This window comes from Gymnoscopelus microlampas, assembly GCF_963454915.1.
Source record: "Gymnoscopelus microlampas genome assembly, chromosome: 17".
NCBI lineage: Eukaryota > Metazoa > Chordata > Actinopteri > Myctophiformes > Myctophidae > Gymnoscopelus > Gymnoscopelus microlampas.
The window spans coordinates 13,485,897-13,510,474 of NC_139954.1; the positions used below are offsets into that span (position 1 = coordinate 13,485,897).

Here is a 24,578-nt window from a genome sequence, read left to right on the forward strand (position 1 = left end):
TTGATTTTGCGATGAAATATGCGTTTTTTGCAATTTTATGCAGTGAAATTGTGGGAAGTTGCGAAATATGCGGAAAGTTGTGAAATATGCAGTAATATGCGAAAAGTTGCGAAAAACTCGAAATATGTGAAAAGTTGTGAAATATGCGGAAATATGTGATGCGAAGCGCGTATTATGCGATGCACATATTATGCGATGCGATGCGGCCTTTTTGAAAAAACTTTACCCCCGCATAATTATGCGCCATTTTGCTGATTATGCGGTAAATTCTGCGATCGCGTAATCGCATTTTTCTGGAGGGTCTAAATAGCCAAATAAATCTAAAAAATGACACGGATGCGTTCCCGGTCTTAATGGGTTAAAATGGCATGAAACGGTAAAGTGAAAGCTTTTTCGTGTCGAACTGCATGTGCAGTCATAAATCAAAAGGGATCAAAACTAACTGAAAGATGGTGTATTTTGATAAAACGTCAGCGATATAAAAAAAAAAAAGAAAAGAAAAAGAAAACCAACGCTCGCTGAAATTTCAAACCTGTCACGCCACATGGGGATGGGGAAGCTCAATATTTACATTTTTTAACCCTCCATGTTCCGCCGTGATTACAAGAAAAGAAAGACGACTCCATTACGGTGACCCCCCTCCACCCTTTCATGTCAGGAAGGAAGTCATTATAGTCCTTTATACAGCTGACGAGGCAAGGCCAGTAATGGAGGGGGGGGGGGGGGGGGGGGGGGGTTCTGAATAGTTCCTATGAGTAGATCTACCTCCCTATTCAGACTGTAGGGTACCTCACAAAGCAGACCACATACAGGATATACCCTGAAATGAGGGGCTTGGAATCCCTGAAAACTGATGAGGCTGTATTAACCCATTAAAACCGGGAACTCATCTGTGTCATTTTTTAGATTTCTTTGGGCTATTCAAAAATAGCAGATATACAAGCTCACTGACACATGGATGCGTTCCCGGTCTTAAAGGGTTAAGTCAATTAGGATCAATCCTACACGCTGTGGTCCGGTTGCACCAAGGAATCCCTGCACTATTTTAGATAGTGCAGCTCGTTTATAAAGGGGAAAAATATCTCTTAACCGAGGGATCAATCGGAGGTAGAAATTATGAGTTGCACAGGCATAAGAAGAAGCTAGATTAAACACTAAACCAAATTGAACAATGAAAATAGCAGATCTACAAGCTCACAACACGCCCCGCGTGATGCGTTTTTTTGGTGTTCCAAAAGGTTCATCTATTTCCACCGGATGTTTGTCTATTCTCGACTACTATGACCATCCCAGAACAGGGACGCTAGGGGTTCAAGTGGTTAACGTGCGGCTAGACGATGACTCGGGTCCAACACATAAAACTGTGGAGTCCAAGCAAGTCTTCTGTCCAGTTCATCGCTGAAGATGAGACAACCTCACTGGAGTGAGTGATGAGGGACTGGGGGGGGGTTGAGGTCGGGGGGGGGGGGGGGGGGGGGGGAAGAAGGAGGCAGTAGACCAGAGGCCTTTTTTCTGCATGAACGGCAGTCCAAAACAGTGCATCCATCAGAGTCAGGGTGGTCAGCTGGGCAGGGAGGCACAGAGCGTACGCTTCGGCGGAGAGGACCACCCAAAACGGGCGGCGTACGTACCGCCACCCCGCACCGCTGGAGCACAGACCAGACTTCAAGCTTCACACTGATTCACTCTCCAAATATTGACGATGAGGGAGCTCTCTCGCTCTCTCTCTCCAGCTGATAAACACACCGGCAGAGAGAGCAACGGCACCAATGCGTCACCTCGGGCACGCAGAGGGCACGTTCGGAGTCATGAAAAATCGATCAAGGATGACAAGCGTTTAGAGTTGGGAGGCCAAGACGAGATGAGATTCAAAGGAGCTTGACGGGAACACAAGGCCATCGTTGCGCGCGTATTGTTTTTCATGGAAGGACGTTCAGTGACACAAAGTGAAGCAGGGGTTTGAAAAAAATCCCATTGTCAGGAAAATTGGTTGTGCATGGTCGGGTTTTCCTACAATTACCTAATTCTGTCACAGGGCCACACGTCGTGGCAAAGGGAGTGTGAACTGGCCCAAACAATTGCTCTTGAAAACTAGTTCTCCAGACAGCGCAGATCCAAGATAATGGGCGCGGAATTTTCTGAGAACGCTATAATCGAGACTCATTTAGGCATGTCTAAGAAGTGGTGTAACTCTATCTAGCCCTGAGGAAAAAAAAACATGCTTACTTATGCTCCCAGACATCTTGATTTGTGTGTCAATTGTGGTGTGATGTGTGTGAAGGCCATGCTTGTTTGGTTGTTATTCCTTCTGCTTCAATGAAGAGGAACATTTTTCACAGGTTTCATGGCGTGGCAATTACACCACTGCACTTCCAATATCTCTCTTTTGATAATAGCCCCGTGTTGCTTGGGGCTTTGCAAATCTGATCAAAACTCCAGCCCCCGAGGAGCAGACTTTCCCAGAAAAGTTGGCTCATAACACTGATGTTGAGGCTTGAAGGAGTCACAGGAGAGGAATGAACGAGATTGGGGGTTCTTATCAAGTCTGCTACTGCCCTCTTGTGGTGATGGATAAGAACTGCACACCGTGGTTGTTGTTGCACCTACCTGCTCTTTAGGCTTTGGGGAGGACGGCGACGATTCGTAGTCTTTCTTGGTTTCTAGGATCTTTTTCACAAGCCCACCTATGAAGAAAGTTACAGAGAGAGAGATCCTTATCATAACGCCAGCAACTGTTGTGTGTGCGGTTGTTTTTTGGTTGAATGAAAAGATGGAGATAAATACCATGTTTTTCTTCACCATCTAGTTCATCTGTAGGTGCCTGCAATAGACGGGAAACAGGAGATTACAATCCTATGTCGACTTTCTGTGGTATTTAACCAAGCAACCTACTGCTAGAGGGCCTCCTTGTACTTACCACCTCCATATCTGGGAGGTCTGGGGGCGGAGCGGCGGCCTCCTCCACTATAAACTGCTCGTCTTCATCCTCCTCATCGTCAGACAGCTTTCTCCCCTCCATGATGACTGCTGCTGGGGGCTTGGCACTAGCTAGCCTGGGGGGGAGCGATAAGAGAGGACGTGATTCATAGCTTGATAACTCAAAGTCTGACAACATGGAAATTTGAAAAGATTTTACATGGAATCGAATAAAAAAAAAACCAGGAGGCGGTTTCCTAGGGCCGGAGTGAGCTTGTTTAGCAGAACAAGGTTAAGAGAACTCCAGTAGGATTCCCCCAGTGGACTGAAACACTACCAATCTTCCCCGAAAACCCAGTGTGTGCCTTGGATGTGGCTTGAGCAGTATTTACAATAATAATAATAGAAACTTTATTCATCCCCTTGGGGATATTAACCCATCATTTTTTGATTCGAGCTAAAAAACATTATTTTACACTTTGGCTACTCAAAAATAGCAGATATACAAGCTCATAGCGCGGCACCGAGTGCCGCGCTATGAGCTTGTAGATCTGCTATTTTTGAGTGGTGCCAACCACTCCTACATTTGACTTTGTCTGTGTGTCCGTATGTCCGTCCGTATGTTTGCGCACGGCTGATTGGTCAAGCTTCACGTGACACGTGACAATATGTAGTCACGTGTCACGTGACAACATATTGTCGCTGATTGCAACACAAGGATGCAACCAGTTACACTTTCAAAGGCACCACTCTCTTCACACTGGGTGTGATTTTTTTTTTTATCTTAAAAATGTGTGCAAATCTTTGAATATATATATACCGTATATTCTTTTAAAGCAAACATTAACTCAAATATTTGCTTCTGGGGGTCCCTGGAACAAAATATTTTGAGATGGGGTAGCCCCTTGGCAGCATGAATGACAGTTGTCTGTGACGTCAGTGTGTATGTGGTTGTGATGAAGTCACCTCTCGGCTGGAATCGCTTCGTTACAGCTCTCCTGTCTCTTGACCCGGGGAGCGGCGGGCCGAGCGCTGCTGGGCCGTGGTGTCCGCCTGCATCAGAGACACATTCACATTTCAGTGAAGCACAGAACACAAATCTTTGTTGCGTGCGCGTGTGTGTGCTTTAGCAATCGATAAGAGCTTTTGTGTGGGTGAGTACTTGCTTGGTGAATTTGAGACCAGCTAAAACCCACTAGTATATTACCTGGAGACCTCTTTAGTGGAAGTCGTGGGGCATCTAAACAGGAGGGTAAATAATAGATTCTTGACTTGGCATGCGTGCCGGTAGCTATGAGGATTTAATGAGGCACACAATGGCCGCTCTGCCCGGCGAACTGTCAAAATAACTCGGCGTAATACCTGTAAAATGGCGTGCGGCCACAGACTCTGACATTCTACAGCCTCCAGCACATGAGATGGCCATGCTTAATATGGTAAATAAAATCTTTGTATCTGCTGAACCCGGGGCATTAATATACCATGAATATAAGTGGATATGCCAAACTATTCACAACAATTCCTTATTTTACATAATGCGCATTCAAGACTCACACATTTGCGATAGCACCCGCATGCCTGATGTAACTGATACAATTGACATTAAATGGAGATTTCGAGATTTATACTACACACACACTAAAATCCACACACAGAATTTCACTAGTATTAGTCCCCCATAAGAGAAGAGTTTTAACTCTGAGAGTGTACAAATGGAACCAAATGGACCCGTTAGGGTCCATTTGGTTCCATTTGTACACTCTCTGAGTTACAGACCCATTAGGGATTTGGTTCCTAACTATCTATTATTTAGCTGGGGACCCCCTGGAACTCCCTCAAGGACCCCTGGGGGTCCCCGGACCCCACTTTGAGAACCAATGCTTTACTTGACTCGTGAAACACTGATCACCTAATTCAGCGTTCATGTAAACAGTTAAGTTGGAATCTCTAGTCAAAAGGATATAAATCAGATTATTGTCCATGAATGCTACGCCAACTCAAAGAGTGTACACATGTAACCAAAAGGGTCCATTTGTTTCTATTTGAAGGTAATGGATAATGTCGGTAAATTCAAGTGAAATACAGACATTGCTCATCCCGTGCGATACATGTATGTGCCATACAAAACAGACGTTGGGGGGTCATTTCTAAATTATTGTAACACCCTCAGAAGTTTACTCTGAGTGTGTACAAAACCATGTGTGTCACAAATGGATATAAAGTAACACTAAGGATTTTACTGTGTGTGCTGCATAATGTGACTGGTAACTTTAGTGACGGTAATATGATTTAGGTATAACTGATTCAAATTTGAGTTTATTTGAATATGCAGCATATACAGCAGCTCGTGAAAGTGTGCATGCAAATTGTTCGGACCTGTTTGCCATGTTGGACGGCACTGTAGACTCTGTGAGGTCTCCGTTTTCCAGGGGGACAGGTCTCTCAGCCAACGGAGCCTCTCCGTCTAGGACAGGACAACAGTGACGGGCGGTCAACCCAATGAAGCTCTGAGGCAATCATGTGAGTCAATCAAACACTAAACTGCGATGTACAGTAAATGCATGGTTAAACCTTTAAGACAGGGAACGCATCTGTGTGTCATTTTAGGATTTCTTTGACACTGAGTGCCACGCTATGAGCTTGTAGATCTGCTATTCTTTTTAAAATATTTTGCAAATCTTTGAATATATATATATTTTTTAAAGCGAAAATTTTTCAAACTCTGGGGGTCCCTAGAACAAAATATTTTTAGATGGGGTTCCGCGACCAAATACATATATTTTGTATCCCCAGAAGCAAAGATTTGAGTTAAAAATGTTATATTAAAATAGATTTGCACACATTTTCAAGATTTAAAATAAAAATAGCAGATCTACAAGCTCATAGCGCTACACTCGGTGCCGTGCTATGAGCTTGTAGATCTGCTATCTTTGAATAGCCAAAGAAATCAAAAAATGACACAGATTCTTTCCCGATCTAGATGGGTTAAAAAGCATTCAAATCTTAGTTTGTGAATACTATGCATGTAGAGTACATATCTGAAAGAGAGAGAAAGTAAAATAATTACCTCCTTCGCTGTCTGATTCATCTGTAGGGGAGAGAACATAAATAGAAAAAGGGCGCATTAGTTTATTCTCTGACAAAAAAAAAATCCTCTACAACATGAATCACAACCGTGATACAAATTTGAGCAAAAAAAAAAAAATCAAGCGATAGGTGCCCCTGGCGATACTGATTAATAATGGGCAGAAGGGGCCGTTACCTTGACCGCCGACCTTTGGCTTGCGCCTCTGCCCTTTGGCAGACGAAGGCCGAGGTATTCTGGCGGGACTGGCAGACTGGCATAGGAGGAGACAGGGCAAAGGAACAAAAACACATAGTTTAATGACCACACACCTACACTGTATACAACATGCAAAACAATCTCATCATCCTGCTTTAACCCTGTAAGACCGGGAACGCGTCTGTGTCATTTTAGATTTCTTTTGGCTATTCAAAAATAGCAGATATACAAGCTCATAGCGCAGCACAGAGTGCCGCGCTATGAGCTTGTATATCTGCTATTTTTTTTTTAATTGTGATTTTGTTTTGCAAATCTTTGAATATATATATATATATATATATATTTTAAAGCCAACATTTCTAACTCAAATCTGTGCTTCTGGGGGGTCCCTGGAACAAAACATTTTGAGATGGGGGTCCGCGGCCAAATACATCATTTTGGGGGTCGTTGACATGAAAAGGTTTGAGAACCACTGATATTATACCGACAGAAGTTTTAAAAAAAAACGGTTTAGAGATTTAGACATTTTTAGAATCGGCCAAATTGCTAAAACGTTGATCTTTAAAAAAATGCAGATCTACAAGCTCATGGAGCGGCACGCTATGAGTATATCTACAAAAAACAAAAAAAATCGTGAATAGCCAAAGAAATCTCAAAATGACACAGATGCGTTCCCGGTCTTAATGGGTTAATTTCGTGTTCAGTCACTTCTTTAGCTAGAGAGGTGGGGGGGGGGGGGGGGGGGTCAAATCCCAAGAAGCACACCCATCTACAGTATATGAAACAGAGCTTATGACAGACATCCCTCTGAAGGAACAGTGTTTGTGTGAAATCTAATGCGACGTACACACTCCTCCATGCACACTATATAACAGCATAGCAGCAGGATTCAGGGTTCTCTAGTATTTCTTAGAATATGAATCCGATGTTACCTGGCTCTCTATTGCCTCTGCTGGCTATACAGAGAAAGGACAAAGAACTAGGTCAAATACAAAATAGCTATCATTAATAACTAATACTGCAACGGGAGAGACTAAATGGCAGCATACAAGCCAGGGCAGCTTTTATACCAGTCTACAAGGCTGTCTAGACCTAAATCAAGCAACCCACCACTGAGGTACTAACTAACAATGCTCAGAGCAGACAACTACAGTACTCCTTACCGTATATATATCAAAATAGAAGTAGTTTTTTTTTATCCCATTAAGACCTGAGGCGATTCTTAAAAATGTTTTCTAAATCCTAACAGTTTTTTGAAAAAAATAAAATAAAACAAATTCAGGATTTTTCAAAAATAGCAGATCTACAAGCTCATAGCGCGGCACTCGGTGCCGCGCTATGAGCTTGTATATCTGCTATTTTTGAATAGCCAATGAAATCTAAAGTGACACAGGTCATAATGGGTTATTTAGCTCGCTTCAGCAACAGGTAAACCTTAAATCATACTTACTTCAAGAGAATCCCCAAAATATAAACAAATCCCCAAATATAAAACTATTCCATCTAATTTATATGAGCAAAAATGAAAAGCATACACTAGCAGGCTAGGCGGGCAGGTATTATAGCCTAGGCCTACATAACGGACCTGTACCTCTGATGTTTCATCTTCAGCCTAAAAACATGCATAAGTACGGAAAAGAGAAAATGAACAACATGTCCTGCTTTGTGTTCAATGTAAAGTTAATCCTACAATGACATTAGCACAGGACCTTGTGTTTTATTTTCATGTTGCAAAAAAACAAAACACATTTGGAATGACAGGAATGAAAATTCTGAGTGAAGAGCTTGCCAAAGTGCTGAAGTGTAATGTTTACGCTATAAGGGACAAAACATACCACTGGCACAGGTTTGGCTGATTTACTGGGCTCTGTTGAGTTGGGCTTTTGCCGCGTTTCCTCCGATATTCCGGCCTGCGCGCGCGCGCGCACGCACGCACACACACACACACACACACACACACACACACACACACAAAGTGCAAGCTGTTGTTAGGGCTGTCACGATTACACATTTAAGTCGACGATTAATTGTCACTCAAATGATTGCGATTAACGGTTTAATTGTGCTTCTGTCGTTGAAAATGCTTGGAACATTATGAATAAAAATTACATTTCTGTTTGGCTTTTAGCTTTCGTAAACAAAAGTTGCACAGGGCAGATATGACAAATAACACATTTTTAATTACTTAACACTTAAAAATAAACATTAATAGTGGAAATAGCAGATCTATAAGCTCAAAGCTCAAAGCTCAAGCTCTATAAGCTTATAGATCGGCTATTTCCACTATTTTTGAAAATGTGACATTTTTTAACATGGAATTGATTATGACGATTATGCAAAAATAATTGCGATTATATAAAATGATTGTGATTATACGATTATGTAATAATTGTGACAGGCCTAGCTGTTGTGTTGTGTTGCTGACACTTGGAGGTGTGTAGACGACGTTACGGATAACGTACCTTCGAGTCGCCTTTCTCCAGGCCCTTAGTTCTGTCCTTCTCCCTCTCTTTGTCCCTGTCCCTCCGTTTGTCTCCTCCATCTCGCTCCCTTTTGTCCCCGTCTCGTTCCCGTTCTCTGTCTCTGTGGGAGTCCTTGTCTCTGGTCTTCTCGCGCTCTTTCTCCCTCTCCCTGTCCTTCTCCCTGTCCCTGTCCTTCTCCCTGTCCCTGTCCTTCTCCCTGTCCTTGTCCTTCTCCCTGTCCCTGTCTTTGGTCCGTCCTTTGTCTTTGTCTTTGTCCCGGTCTCGGCTCTTGTCCTTGTCCCTGTCCTTGGTGCGGTCCCGTTCCGAGCGGTGGTGCTTGTCGGAGCGCTCGGCGTCGCGGTGGTGATCCTTCTCTCCTCCTTCCTTCCGCCGGCTCTCCTGTTCCTTACGCTGGTCCGGGTCCTTCTGGTCCTGGCTGCCGCTACGCTCTGTGATCTCCTTCCTCTCCTGGGAACGTACGTAAGAAATGCAAAGATTCAAGTTTGCCAAAAGTCATACGGAGCTCGTATTTTGTTTCACAATTGATTGGCTGGTAAAAAAATTGAAAATGTCGAGTCATTCCTGGAATTTACTAGCTTCTAAAGGCAGGAGGGTGGGCAACTTTGATGATGGAGAGGGCCACTATATTTCCACACTCACTCCAGAGGGCCACATTGCATATACTGTCGGGCAGACAGTATTTTATCTTTTTTCTCCATTCTATGTCACACAAAAATAGCAAAAATAGCCGATCTACAAGCTCAAAACAGGTCGCAGTGCGGCGCGTTTTGAGCTTGTAGATCTGCTATTTTTGCTATTTTTATATCTAATTTAAAATGCATTTAGTTATGTTATTTAGACTTATGTTAACTTGATGAGCTTAAATACAAATACATTGGACATAAAAAAGACAATATAATTTTAATACTAGTCATTAAGCTACTATTATATAGACTGAAGTAATTAAAGTGGGTCATGTTTGCATGTTTGGAATTGTAACAGCTGAAATCAATAATATATCAGTATCCCCATATTAACCTGCGGGCCGCATTAAGTGAAGGTGGGGGCCGCATGTGGCCCCCGGGCCGCCAGTTGCCCATGTATGTTCTAAGGCCTTCTTATTAAAAGTTTGGTTGGTGACTGATCAACATAAGGCGATGCTTTACTATGCCTTATTTTTTTGTTATTACTTACAGGCATATATGCTGGTGAATACAGATCATTCTTGAAGGGGAATGCCACTCATTTTCAACATTAAACAATGCCATTACGACTAAACCTTATAGCTGTTGTGCCAATTATTTCCTCCCAACACACACATTTCGGTGTTGTCACTGCTGTTGCATCCTACTGGCTCACCTGCCAGTGAGGAGCCCCCACCCAGAGCCATAAAGAGAGTTCTGACACTAGCGTCGACTCCCATTGTAAGAATGGAATGCGGAAGTGCTCTGTCTATCCCAATGAGATAGTTCCAATGTTTGGAACTATAGCCCACTTTGCAGCGAGATCAAAGCGTGTCGTTACTCTTTTTTCTACACTCTGCCTCCACCGTGAAGACTTTGTAGAGCCTCCGTCCTACTCCTCCCGCCCAACACTCCCTGCCGACAGGTGCCGCACCCCCCCCCCCCCCCCCCCCAGCCCGCAGGATTACATGCCGTAACAACTGACCGGCTTCCCTCCCCGGCTTCCCTCCCCTCCCAGTTACATGGGCAACTGGCGGCCCGGGGGCCAAATGGGGCCCCCACCTTCACTTAATGCGGCCCGCAGGTTAATAACAGAATACTGATATATCATTGATTTCAGCTGTTACAATTCCAAACATGCAAACATGACCCGCTTTAATTACTTCATTCTATATTAGTAGCTTAATGGCTAGTATTAAAATGTGATTGTCTTTTTCACGTCCTGTGTATTTGTATTCAAGTTCATAAAGTTAACATAAGTATAACTAATACATTTGTAATTAAATAAAAATGTCACTTTTCAGGATTCCAATAAAAAAATAGCACCAAAAGAAATCTGGATTCCAATTCAAAAATAGCAAAAATAGCCGATCTACAAGCTCAAAACGTTTTGAGCTTGTAGATCGGCTATTTTTGCTACTTTTGTATGACAGACTGGCAAAAAAAGTTAAAATACGGAGAGACAGTATATGCAATGTGGCCCTCTGGAGCGAGTGTGGAAATATAGTAGCCCTCTCCCTCATCAAAGTTGCCCAACCCTGGTATAGACACTCGACAAAGCCCGATGCACCACGGTGGTTTAGAAACAACCCCAGACTCCATGGTGGTGGTGAGCAGCTACATTACCACAGCGCCACCCGAGCGCCTGACATTAAAAAAAAAAGGTTTGAGAACCACTGGTGTAATAACATTGGTCTCACCTCTCGGTCCCGCTGAGGCTCCCGTCCCTCCCTGTTCTCCTTGTCTTGGGAGCGTGACGTGCTGGCCTTCGTCTTGGGGTCCGGCTTTTCCCCTGCGAGCACGCGCTTCACCGCCTCCTCACTGGACAGCTGGAGAGCAAAACACAGGGCATTTATTTGATTTGATACTACACAGAGGAGAGTCGTTGCTCAGATTGAGAGTACAGCGTGAAATCCTCCAAAGAATCAGTGGTAGTAGAACGTAACCAAGTACATTTACTCAAGTATTATACTTAAGTATATTGAGGTACTTTTACTTTGCTTGAGCATTTAATCTTTTTCATATTTCCTTGAGTGGAAGTATGAAAGAATTGATCTCAGAGGCAAATTGTACTTTATTCTTCACTAATATTTTATGACAACTTTAAATTATTATAAAACATACATTCATTGATTAATTATTAATAGTATTACTGTGAAATGGGCCATTCTACATAATGAGAATTTTTTACCTTCCACTACGGAAAAGAATAACGAAGATTTCTCTTTCTAATATGAAGCCATTCGTTTGCTAAATTCAGAGTGTAATGTGTCACACTTGCCTGGCCTCTTTAAAGCAAACTCTCCCAGGACACTAACGACCCGTTGTTTACACCTGCAGGTCTCCAAGGTTCCATTAAAAAAACATTTCGGTGTGAAAGCTGTCTCCAGAGAGCTGGACCACTTTCCCCAAGAGTCTGATGTGCAAAATAACCTACTGAATGTGCATTCACGTGGAGCCATATCATTTAACCCATTAAGACCTGGAACGCATCTGTGTCATTTTTTTATTTGAGCTAAAAAAAGCATTGTTTTACACTTTGGCTATTCAAAAATAGCAGATATACAAGCTCGTAGCGCGGCACCGAGTGCCGCGCTACGAGCTTGTAGATCTGCTATTTTTGAAAAATCGTGAAAATGTGTGCAAATCTCTGAATATCTATATTGTTTAAAGCCAACATTTTTAACTCAAATCTTTGCTTCTGGGGGGTCCCTGGAACAGTCCCTGGAAAGATAGGGGTCGGCAGCCAAATACATATCATGTTGGGGGTCCTTGACATGAAAAAGCTTGAGCATCTCTGATATAGAAACGTACGTTTTTTTCAGAACACTGTTGGGATTTAGAAGAAATTAATTTGTAGTCGGCTTTTGTAATCGGCTTCAGGTCTTAATGGGTTAAGCTTCAACATAAATGGTACAAAAAGTGGGTCAGAGAATAAATTATTGACTGTTGTGTGTTGGGTACAGTCGTCACGGAGTACAGTTGAAGGAAATACAGTTTACCAAATTGAGGTTATCACTCACTCCCCCCTGGAGACGTTTATGTGTGAACGCCTCCAGCAGTGTTCTTACCCAGACCGAAATAAAAGTGGCGAAGGCTCTCGTTTGGCTTACAGAACAAAACGGGTGTACATTTTTAGCACAGTGTCCTCAGTGGGAGTGAACCCCCCTAACCCCTGGCAGTGCGGCATTTCTTCCAAGGTGTACAGACAGACCTTGCTGAGACAGCACTTTGCGATGGCCTGCAGCAGCTCGTTGGTCCTCTCGGGTTCGTGTCCGGCCACGATTCGCGCAGGCTTGGCCGCCAGGAGCTCGCCGCTCACCAGCATCACCACGTCTATGGCCTTCTGCAGGAAGGCGATCTTGGAGTCCTTGTCCTACAGAGGGATGTGGTATCAAGAGAAAAGGGATTCATTGTTTTTTTTTCTAGCACAGCATGGGGGACTCTTTTCATCTATAGTTTTGAATAATAAACACTCTGAATATCATTGCGTGGTTACGTTTTTGTCAAAGTTACATTATCGTTGCTCTTTGATGTATTTTAAAGCAGAGAGAAAGAGGAGAAAGGGAGTGGGGAGTGGGAGGAAGGGAAAGAGGGAGCCTATTTCACCCACGCAATAACCTGGCCAATGCTAGGTACTGAAACCTCAACAGCGCACATCGATGCATCAGAGTATGCAAGCTGATAACACGATAACTACGTGTTCTGCTTACACTTCGTAGATCTCACAAATGTTTGATGTTTAGCCAACATTGACACAGTTATTCAGGTCATTTCGGTAATGACTTTGAAGTGAAGAAAATGTCAACACAAAGGCAAAAAATAAAGCCATTAAAAGAAAAACGGTGTGACATTATGGCTGAAGCTGTGACTAGACAATGGCATTTGTTTTTAAATGCACCTTGTATTCCCTTCCTCGAACCAGTGCTCCTTATTTAATTTAGCAAAGCAGTGTGAATAGATTTTCACGTAATGCTACTACAGACTTCTACTCTATGAACACCTTTATAGCAAAGTCAGTTAGTACGTTTATTTTGCGCATCCTGGGAATTTATTTTTTGCTGTGTCAGACACTTAGCCTCTTGTTGAGGACACATTTGGTTACATTTGTACACTCTTCGGGTTAAATAAACAGGATTTTACCATGTGAAGACGTCTTTTAGGAGGTGATGGCAAAAAATGTGCCTGGCATACTTGTACCCGGCACAAACCCTGTGACCCGGTTAAACGGTGCCTCTACCCTATCAACATGTTCTATCTAAAGGAGCCTGCCAGCTGTGTAACATGAGGGCTTGTTGCCGGTGGCACCTGGCCCTTGCGGAGAACAGCCGATATCAGACTGGCCTTTGTAATGTCTGCCCCCTTTTTCTCTCTCTATGGCATCTCTATTCAATAGCTATGGGCTGGCAGACGGTGCCGAGAGACCTTTACTTCAATACAGCTGACATAAAAGGCTTTAGAGAATGCGTGGTGGTAGGTAAAGCTGCAAACAAACCACAGGCCTTTCAGCCGCTGAATGAGGACTGCAATGTAACGTGTCGTCTGCGGCTACACGCATGCATTGTGGAGTTTTCGTTTTTTATAACCTCGACAGGTAGGGTAAATGACAGGTTTGTTTAGACGGCGTAGTAGAGATGTCAGTTCCACAACCCGGGGTGGAATAGAACTAGGGTTACAGTAGTTATGGCTGATGCACTATTTAGACCCTCCAGAAAAACACGGGCAAAAATCCTTGATTATGCGGGCTAAAACTCTTGATTATGCGGGCTAAAACTCTTGATTATGCGGGCTAAAACTCTTGATTATGCAGGCTAAAACTCTTGATTATGCAGGCTAAAATCCTTGATTTTGCGATGAAATATGTGTTTTTTTTTTGCAATTTTATGCGGTGAAATTGCGGGAAGTTGAGAAATATGCGGAAAGTTGTGAAATATGCGGAAATATGCGATGCGAAGCGCATATTATGCGATGCACATATTATGCGATGCAGCCTTTTTGAAAAAACTTTACCCCCCGCATAATTATGCGCCATTTTGATGATTATGCGGTAAATTCTGCGATCGCATAATCGCATTTTTCTGGAGGGTCTAACTATTATCCAAGTTTTGTTCATGAGGTTAAACTGTAAACGAACTTCTTATTCTATTCATTATACGTGAGAGTCGGCCATTTACTTTATAAACGTTTAATCGTGTGAGGGACTCGCTTGCGCTGACCTACAACTTGTCATGCGGTGCATCGCGCTGCTTTGTCAGCTTGTGGATCTGTCCCTTTAGAAGAGTAGTGACGTATTGTCAGTTTACGGTTGCCTTTTATGGTCTTAAATGGGGCGTGGAGCAATGCAAATGATTCTCCACGTGACCGTCAGACAAAGATGAAGAAGACTGGCGATACACACATATCAGTGATTTACACGCCAGTTGGTACGCACGTCCGTTTGTGCCTATGGAAAATATGCACCCCTTTAGTCACTTTTAGGCATGTCCAAATTTGAATCATGTCCAAATATGTATAATTTTTCTTTTCTTAAAAAAAATTAAAACTTAAAGGGTCTACACCATGAATTTTAATTTTTCTTCATTTTTGTGTGTTTTTGGTCTCCCCCACCTCTCTTCTGTTCCAACAAATACCCGACTTCGAGCATGCAGGCTTTCATAGGCTATCTGTGGTTTTTATGTAAATTGGTCTGAAAACAGTCCGTCAGATTTGTTCCCCCACCCTACGTCACGTCTGGGAACAATTCCTCCCGTTTTTCAGTTCTAACAAAAAAAAAAAATCAAAAAAAAAAATCAAAAAAGATGTTTTTCATTTTTATTTTTATTTTAATTTTTTCTTATTTTTATTTTTTTTACTTTTTCCACACAGAACCAGGACATAACATGCATACAAACTGGCAATAGCGCCCCGTGCCAAACAGGACAATGTGGTATTGCAGGTGAAAGTGCTTTATAAGCCAGAGAGAAGTTAGTTGGAATGAGTATATCTGAGGCTTGATTTAGGCTCAAACCTTTTGAAAAACGTTTGAGGGACATAAACAATATGATATCAAATATTATTATTATTTTTTAAATTCATGGTGTAGCTCCTTTAAATCTTGCCCCCCCCAGCCTAATGGCGCCCTAGGCAATTGCCTACTCTGCCTATTGGCTGGGCCGGCTCTGGTTTAATGGGCAATTGAGGGGGCTGGCAGCTTCTCTCTCTCTGACCTCCATAATAAGTACGACAGGCGTGATGGAGGTGCAAAAGGGCCGGTGACCTGCTTCCCACCTTTGTCTCTACCGTGTCACCAGCAGGATCAAGTGTGAAAACCTGGCAAGTGTCAGTGTGCAACCTCATTTCATCCTCTCTCAACCTTCCCTCTCATCGTTAAGACAGCTGCATGCGTCCACCTCCAGTTCAGCATGGTCCTAGTCAGGGGTGGGCTGCTGGTGGAGCCTATAGTGGCTTTTTTCCCTCTACACCTATACCTCTTTGCCAAAAATAGCCGATCTACAAGCCCACAACGCCTCGCAGCGCGAGGCGTTGTGGGCTTGTAGATCTGCTATTTTTGGCTAAAGTTCTCCTCAGAAAAGGGATGCTAGGTTTCGAGTGGTTATGGTAAAAAGAAAAATCATATCACATAAAGATTTGGCGGACCCCCTGTAGTAACTCTGAGGACCCCCTAGGGGTCCCGGACCCCCTGTTCAAGCCCCTGCTGTAAACTGAAAATGCCCTTTTTCAAAAAGGGCACTTCTGGTCAAGAGGGCAAAGGGCAGGTGCTCCAGCACCACCTAGAGTCTATCTGTGCACGTCCCTGCATTCGCAGTTTTTTTTTCGCACCTCGCTAACAAAAACCTGCCGATCGATGCGGTGTCACAGCTTGAATGAACAGGGATGACCGCCCTGGTTGGATGCATATCAATGGTCCGCTGTGTGACCTGCCAAGTAGCCTACAGTAGGTGTCAGATGTTCTGTCTGACTCTGAAGCAGTCAAAAGAGTTGGATAACAGTGGCTGATGGATTGATGAACTCATTAAATGACAGAGGTGAGGTCTGCAACACTAAAGTTTCCCCATTATGCAAGTGAATAGAATAATATATCGCTATACAGTATATTGTAAGTTAATAAATAGGCCTACATATTGAAGAGGTTATTTCAAATCGGCGATCGTTCACGTGCGCGTGTATGCGACGCAGCGCTCCGCTAGCTAAAAATCCACAGCACACCCCTGGTTCTGTTTTTACATGGTGAGAACGATGGAAATAATTCTGCAGCTTTAACATTGATGCTTTTAAATCATGATTTGCCTTTAAACTTGATAAATAGGCAAAATTGTTTCATACAAAATAAACGTTTCAACAGCTTCAAAATACTCCTTTCTTCTTGCAAAGCTTATATTTCTTTATAGGCGTGGAGTTCCATGGTTCATTTGTTTTATTTATTTATTCATACGGTGTTCATATTTCAAACTGTAATGTGTGACGAATGCCATCATGTTATTCCAAACACTGACACTGATCTGAAGTCAGCCACGGTCGGCTTCACATCAGACTGGCTGCTCTGTGCCCCCAACTGCTTTGAGGTCAGCTCCTTACACTGCAACACCTGAGTTCTGACACCTTGACGGGCTCACTCAGTTATACCCTGCCAGATCCTCTGGCTTACAGAGTCTACATGTCACACAGGTGGTGTGTGTAGTGTTACAATCAACACTCTCACGAGTGGCCGCACACACACGCGCACACACACACACACACACACACTCACCACTGTGTCACAGACAGGTGCTCTAGTACACAAGCTGTTTGTGACAGCGAGTAGATACAATAACACGTGTGGGCAGTGGTGGAAAGTAACTAAGTACATTTACTTAAGTACTGTACTTATGTACAATTTTGAGGTATTTGTACTTTACTTGAGTATTTCCAATTTCCAATACTTTTACTTCTACTCCACTACATCTCAGAGGCAAATGTTGTACTTTTACTCCACTACAATTACTTGAAAACTTTAGTTACTAGTTACTTTTCAGATATAAATTATGATACGAAACATACATTACGAAACATACATTAACCACTTCAGCCCTATTTTATACATAGGCTATTTGAAAATAGCCTATCTACAAGCTCCGTGAGCTTGTAGATCGGCTATTTTCAAATATTTTGTACTTTTACTTTTGGTACTTTAAGTACATTTTGATACCAATACTTCTGTACTTTTACTCAAGTAAATTTAGAATTCCGGACTTTTACTTGTAACAGAGTACTTCTACAGTGCAGTATTGATACTTCTACTTAAGTAAAACATTTGAGTACTTTTTCCACCACTGCGTGTGGGGCATTCACACAAATGTATGCGCACAGATGCACACACATATACAATGTGAGACGGCAACATGGGAATACTATCTTCTACAGTGTAAAGATGATGAGATGTGATGATGAGGGGAGATACTCAGGCATCAGTCACCTGTTTATCAGCTCTATTTTAAAATCGTTCCCTCGGTTGATGATAACTTCACAAGACGGCTTGACAACAACACAATAAATGAAAATGACATTGAGGACATAAAATAATATGCGGTCATTGCTGAGAGAAAATGGTTTGGAAGAGGTTAATCTGGTGTCAACAGATTCACTCTCGGACACGCGTTGCTTTCAGCACAAATGGAATTCACTGGCTCCGGCTTTTGGAAAATAGGTCTATAGAGGGCTATTAACTAGGGCTGAACTATTTGAGAAAAATATGCAATTGCATAGCAATTTAGAGTCGATTTGTGATTTAATTTTTATGTATTTTTTATTTATTTTAAGTCCAGTTACCACAACGTTAGCCTAGAAAAGTGCACCACTCTGAGGACAGATCTCCACCAGGCCGGGTTTGCTAACCCAGAGCCCGCACATTTTGCAAGTCAATCATAGGCAATCAGAATGGAATACATCAGAATGGACTACAAGTCATGAAAACTTTACAATAATACCGACAATTTTCCAAAGCATACAGTTGTTGTTTTTTTGTTGTAATTACCAGACACTCCCTTCACTTGTGCAATTCATTTTCATATTAACACTACAATTTCAGGTCGGACTTTTAGGTGAATGATGGACAAGTATTTGAATATTATGAATCCGTTGAACTAATTTTTGCCCCAAATAAAATGTCAATGTGCATGACCATCTAAATGCTGATGCAATCTTTGCAATTAATAGCAGCATTTGGAAGTTGCAATAGTTCATATTACGATTATTTTTCGGTTAACTGTTCAACCCTACTATTAACCTATCTCCTTCCCTCTCTCACACAATATGACAAAGGAAAGCCATTGTGGAAGCACAACTACCCAATATGTACATATTTCTGTACGTTTTATTATTCAGGGAGAGATTGCTGCTGAGTGTGCATCTTCTTTTTCCAGCAAAACCCTGCTTCAAATGCATACAGGAACACAGTTCACGCCTGGGAGCACCACAACACTCTTCTACTATTGGCCGCAGAGCAGCTTCACAGGGGCAGTTTTGAGTCAAGTACCTAGCTTAATAAAGCCTTGCAATGTCATTTGTTGAAGGGGACAGTGTTACTCATCCCCACTGTAAATGTAGGTATTTGAAGCTGCTTCTTTAAAATGATATTGTCCACCTTAACCTGAATGTCAAAGTGAAAAGTGTGATTGGACACAGAGGAAGACAAAGCTGTGCCTAAACAGTTTAATCCAAGGCCTTGTTGAACCAAGCTTACCTTAACGTTATCTGACTTCATCTCATTTTCGCCAAAAAGGCCTTTCATGAAACCAGTGGTCCTGATCACCTATAAGTAGGGAGCAACACAGAAAACATTTTTTTTTTAATTGGGAAAAGAAGGTTGCACTGCTGAATGCATAAAAACAGAGGAATAATGACATTTACAAGAGAATATCCTACGAAATATACTATTATATAGCAAGAGGGTCACTTTCAAAAGAGAGAGAGATTGTTATTGACAATGATCAAACTTTTTATTTTTTACACTGAGCTCAATCATAGCAGTAAGGCACTTGTACGTATTGACATGTGTCCTGTTTTGCTAGGATTTAAACCATGTGGGATGATTAAAATGTTCTTTTAAGTTTTTTATACATTTCATTTACATTAGATTATATTACATTTGTCTTTGTATTTGAGGATATTCATGGCTACTAATTTCACGTTTTAGTGAAAATATCGGCTTGTTGGATCACTGTTGAAAAAAGTGCAGCACTTGGCTTGTTCAGAAATGTCTGAAATACCATGATCACAGATCAAATCCATGACTTAATAACTTTACCCCATTCAATTCCTGCAGTCAAGACACACGTGGCTAATCAGAAAAATTGAGTCACACCTGGCCTTTATCAAATATACATGAGCCACGAAAGATGAGACAACAGGCGGAGGGCATGAGATAACACCTCAGAGTGTTTTGAAAAAGGAAAACAGATTTCACTGAACTTGACCCCTAAATGAATTGGATTGCTTTTGTGCTTGCGCGCGTGTGTGTGTGTGTGTGTGTGTGTGTGTGTGTGTGTGTGTGTGTGTGTGTGTGTGTGTGTGTGTGTGTGTGTGTGTGTGTGTGTGTGTGTGTGTGTGTGTGTGTGTGTGTGTGTGTGCGCGCGTGGCACGTATGTGTGACGCGCGTGCATGCACGCACACACAGCTAGTATAAGTACACATGCAGTTGTAGAAGAAATCTAAGCATACTCAGCGTCTAAGTTACGGTTCTACTGAAAGTTGCAATTTTAAAACCACATACATCATATGATATCATACCAAAGCCAATGGCATTCATTCATTCTAAAAAGTAGGACTAAACCTCTTGCTGTTTTAGGATAAAAATGTCATTGCATTAGTGTTACTCATGAAAATGTAATTGTTATGGTGGCACATCACTGCTGAACGACTCCAGATAGAAATGAGTGGAGGTGCTACTAGTCCTTGTGTTAAGGCGAGTCCGAATACAGTCACTTTAGGCTGTCAAGATCATGAAATTGTACTTGATGATTAATGGTCATACAAATAATTGCTATACACGATTGAATTGTGTTTTTCCACTGAACATTGGAACATAAGAATTACATTTCTGTTCTTTTAGGCTGTGTAAACAAAAATGATACGGGGCAGATATGACAAATAACTTAAATATACTAAGAGATGACTGACAATGACCTATGGACAAAATAGGCCAGGTGTAATACTTGTATACTCAAAATTTGGAAATATATTCTTTTAAAATCACTTACATCGATTAGTTCGATTAACTGCTGCAACCCTAATTTTGAATATTTTTTTCTGTCCTCAACATCTCCTCTGACACCGATCTGAACTTAAGCATCCAGTTGTGGTAACCCCAGCCAGCCGGTACTCCAGAGAGATTAGAAGAAACAAACAAGTACATCATGCTAACACCTGTTGACCCCAGGTCTGTACCTGACCTCACATGAGGTTGCCGAGGACAACTGAAGAGCAGTTGTGTTACTGTTGATGGCAACTATCAGGGGATGAACAAATAATAATCGTGTGATTTATAATTAAGCATCCGATAACCTCGTACTGTCACTTCGCAAAGGGCCTTCTACTATTTGTATAATCGTGTATGTGGTTGTGGACAGCCTGGCTTTTTCTTGCATGTGGCTTTTTTTTTTTACAAAACAAACACAACGCAATTTAGAATCTATGAAACATTAGCTGGAGGTCCGATGGCCTTTATTATTATCAAGCAGTCCAGCAGCAGTGCATGCCATGCAACATAAGCTCCTTTGGATCAGAGCTTTTAGATGAGGCTGACCAGGTCAGATAGCTGATTATCTAACCTGAACTGTACTCCACTGATGATGAAACACACTCATTAATATGTTCCATATAGGAGGATCATCAAGAGACGAAGCACCCCGAGAGGGTCCAATGGTTTGTTGATAGTTATTATGCAGGCTATGGTCCCTATGGCAACGAAACGATGCTTCTGGTATGGTGGTGGTAAACGTTATAGATTAACATTGTTGCTATGCTGTATAGTCACAGGGCTATAACTTATAGCTCTGTGACTTCAGGTTGCCACTTACTTGTGGTGTAGATGACATTAAAAATGTCTTGCGATTAAAGCAAAAAAATATATACACACTGCACTGGCTTCTTTGGGGAAGTGAACTTGCTTATTATCAGTGGTGGGAAAAGTACTCCGATTTACTATCAATACTGCCAATGTAGAAATACTTTGTTACAAGCAAAAGTCCAGAATTCAACATTTACTTGAGTAATAGTACAAAAGTATTGGTAAAATGTTTTACTTAAAGCACCAAAAGTAGAAAGTAGTCATTATGCAGAATGTCCCATTTCACAAGTTTTCAAATGTAACAATCTTTTGAAAATAGTCCCAACGTTTAACTAGGGCTGAAGTGGGTAATGTATGATTTGTAACAATAATCTAAAACTACCAAATAACTAGTAACTGAAATTGTCAAATAATTGTAATGGCGTAAAAGCACAATATTTGCCTCTGAGATGAAATGTAATGGAGTAGTAGAGATAAAAGAACTGCAAATTGGAAATACATCCAGTAAAGTAAAAAAAAAAAAACCTTAACACATTGTACAGTACTTGAGTAGATGTACTTAAGTTACTCTGCACCACTGTTAGCATGTTAGCTGGCTAGCTCTCTGAGCTGCTACGTGGGGGAGTCCCCTGCCTAAAAAAAAGATGTTGTTGTCAGATGTTGTTGTCAGATCTACAAGCTGACAAAATGACGCATTGGCAGCTTGTATATCTGTTATTTTCCTAGTCAAAGCGTGCGTAGTGTTAACTCGCTGTTTTAGCTGTAGAATACAACCCTCTTAGACGTATTTATGATTCTGACGTTTTCAATCTACGAGAGTTGTAGGGTTCACCCCCCATGGACACAGGGACTTTCAGCACTATACCCCGTAGACACTCCAAACATGTACAAATTGAAAATAAAGGTGCTTACCCCCACGCCCCAAATGTTAACTCTCGCTACGGGGTAGTAGTTTAATGTAATAATCCATATCTTTCAATAAAGAAGTGTTTTAATGCCGTCTGTGGCTGAACGCCATTTTTTCACCCTCGTTTGTTTCCTGTTTACATTGAGTGTAATTCCGGATTTCACCTGATGCGCCCCGTCACTACCGCCCATTGGGAACATCCGACAGAATCGGCCACAGACGGCATTAAAACACTTCTGTATTGAAATATATGGATTATTACATTAAACTACTACCCCGTAGCGAGAGTTAACATTTGGGGCGTGGGGGTAAGCACCTTTATTTTCAATTTGTACAGGTTTGGAGTGTCTACGGGGTATAGTGCATAAAGTCCCTGTGTCCATGGGGGGTGAACCCTACAACTCTCGTAGATTGAGCAGAATTTACACTGAGCTCAACAGCTATGTTACAAGGTTATTCTACAGCGATTCTACAGCTATGCTAACTCGCTGTTTTTTGTGACTCACCTCGCTGAGGATGTCGTGCAGGTACCTGAACGGAGGCTTGCCGAGAAGCTTCTCGGTCAGAGGAGGCTTCTTTATCACCTTCCCCAGAGACTCCTGGGTCTTCTTCACCACCGCCGCGTTCATAGCAGCGGTCTATAGGGTCGCTTTCCTTGGATAACGGTGTTTTTTTTATGCCAATATAATGAAAAACAAGCTGTAAAAAGCGCGAGTGTTTAAAACGTTAAGGGAAAGAAGAAGCTCTCTCTCTCTCTAGTCTCTGCTGCTTGATGTTGCTATGTCAATACTCTGGCTATCCCACAGTGCATCAGTGATGAGCGGTGCGCATGCGCCAAGGGCTTATGGTTGCTATGCACCGCTAGTGTGTTTTTAGACCAGGGGGTCTTCAACGTTTTCAGGCCAAGGACCCCTGCCTTGGCTGAGAGCGAGATAAAGCAGGGACCCCCATTATATCTTGTATAGAATATGCTTTTTTTCATGGATTTCATAGGCATCTTTCATAGACTTGTTTCACAGCACTGTCATGTTGGATTCATGTTAATGTGTATGTCCAGACATGTAACCATGCACTTAAACAATACTTAGTAAACCTGACCTTTCACTCTGTACTTAGCCTGCTCTTTTCCCCCTATACTAAACCACTTTGCCAAAAATAGCAGATCTACAAGCGCACAACGCCTCGCAGCGCGAGGCGTTGTGTGCTTGTAGATCTGCTATTTTTGGCTAAAGTTCTCCTCAGAATTAGGGACGCTTGGTTGAAGTGGTTAATGTAAAAATCACACAAAGATTTGGCGGACCACCTGTAGTAACTATGAGGACCCCCTAGGGGTCCCGGACCCCCTGTTGAAGACCTCTGTTTTAGACGCAATTTTAAAAAAAAGTAAAGTTTGTTGTTATTTTGTATTGTTATGTTGTTATGTTGTTATTTGTTAAAGTTTGTGGTGGGAAAAGATTAGTTATTTACTTAAGTAAAAGTAGCAATACCACAATATAAAAATATTCTGTTACAAGTAAAAGGCCTGTGTGCTGTGTTCAAAGTATGACTTGAGTAAAAGTACAAAAATATTGACATCAAAATATATTTAAAACCAAAAGTATAAGTACTGAAATGTTTGAAAAAAAGCAGATCTACAAGCTCACAACTCGTTGCGATTCGATGCCTTGTGAGCCTGTTGATCAGCTATTTTCAAATAGCCTTAGGTATAAAATAGGGCTTAAGTGATTAATGTATGTTTTATAATGTAATAATTCAAGTAACTAGTAACTAAAGTTTCCAAATAATTGTATTGCAGTAAAAAGTACAATATTTGCCTCTGAGATGTAGTGGAGTAGAAGTAAAAGTATTGAAAATTGGAAATACTCACGTAAAGTACCTCAAATTGTACTACTTAAATGTACATAGTTACTTTACACCATTGGTAGTTGCTAATGCCAACTACTAACAAACTTTTCTATTTCCGAAATAATAATAATAATTATTATTATTATATCATAAATGCTATTCACTACAGGAATTTCTATGACGTATATGACTTATATTGATTGATTGATTGATTGATTGATTGATAGATACGCTTAAAATAAAATGGAAGCAGTGAATCCCCAAAATCACTTTTTTTTTTTTTACCCCAAAATCACCTTTTTCTATTGATTAGTCACCCCATGGAGACTTGAATTCGATAGGGGAAAAAATGGGGTGAACTATCCCTTTAAGCCTCTGAACCGAAATGGAGAGAGCAGATTGCACTTTGACCCTCAGTTTTTCTCTTCTTCTTCTTCTT

General features: G+C 41.7%; 1 protein-coding gene across 1 annotated transcript in view; it reads right to left on the reverse strand.

Moving 5' to 3' along the window:
* Positions 1–23,077, reverse strand: part of traf3ip1 (TNF receptor-associated factor 3 interacting protein 1) — a 34,380-nt gene extending 11,303 nt beyond the window's left edge. The window contains exons 1-13 of the mRNA XM_084085071.1: positions 22,801–23,077; positions 19,063–19,131; positions 12,559–12,720; positions 11,045–11,173; positions 8,662–9,129; positions 8,035–8,109; positions 6,179–6,254; positions 5,984–6,004; positions 5,293–5,380; positions 3,883–3,969; positions 2,918–3,053; positions 2,785–2,821; positions 2,608–2,684 (exon numbers count right to left, since the gene is read on the reverse strand). Of these exons, the coding sequence (XP_083941197.1) occupies positions 2,608–2,684; positions 2,785–2,821; positions 2,918–3,053; positions 3,883–3,969; positions 5,293–5,380; positions 5,984–6,004; positions 6,179–6,254; positions 8,035–8,109; positions 8,662–9,129; positions 11,045–11,173; positions 12,559–12,720; positions 19,063–19,131; positions 22,801–22,923 (1,548 nt within the window). The 5' untranslated portion in view covers positions 22,924–23,077. The remainder of the gene's footprint in view (positions 1–2,607; positions 2,685–2,784; positions 2,822–2,917; positions 3,054–3,882; positions 3,970–5,292; positions 5,381–5,983; positions 6,005–6,178; positions 6,255–8,034; positions 8,110–8,661; positions 9,130–11,044; positions 11,174–12,558; positions 12,721–19,062; positions 19,132–22,800) is intronic.
* Positions 23,078–24,578: the final 1,501 nt, after the last annotated feature.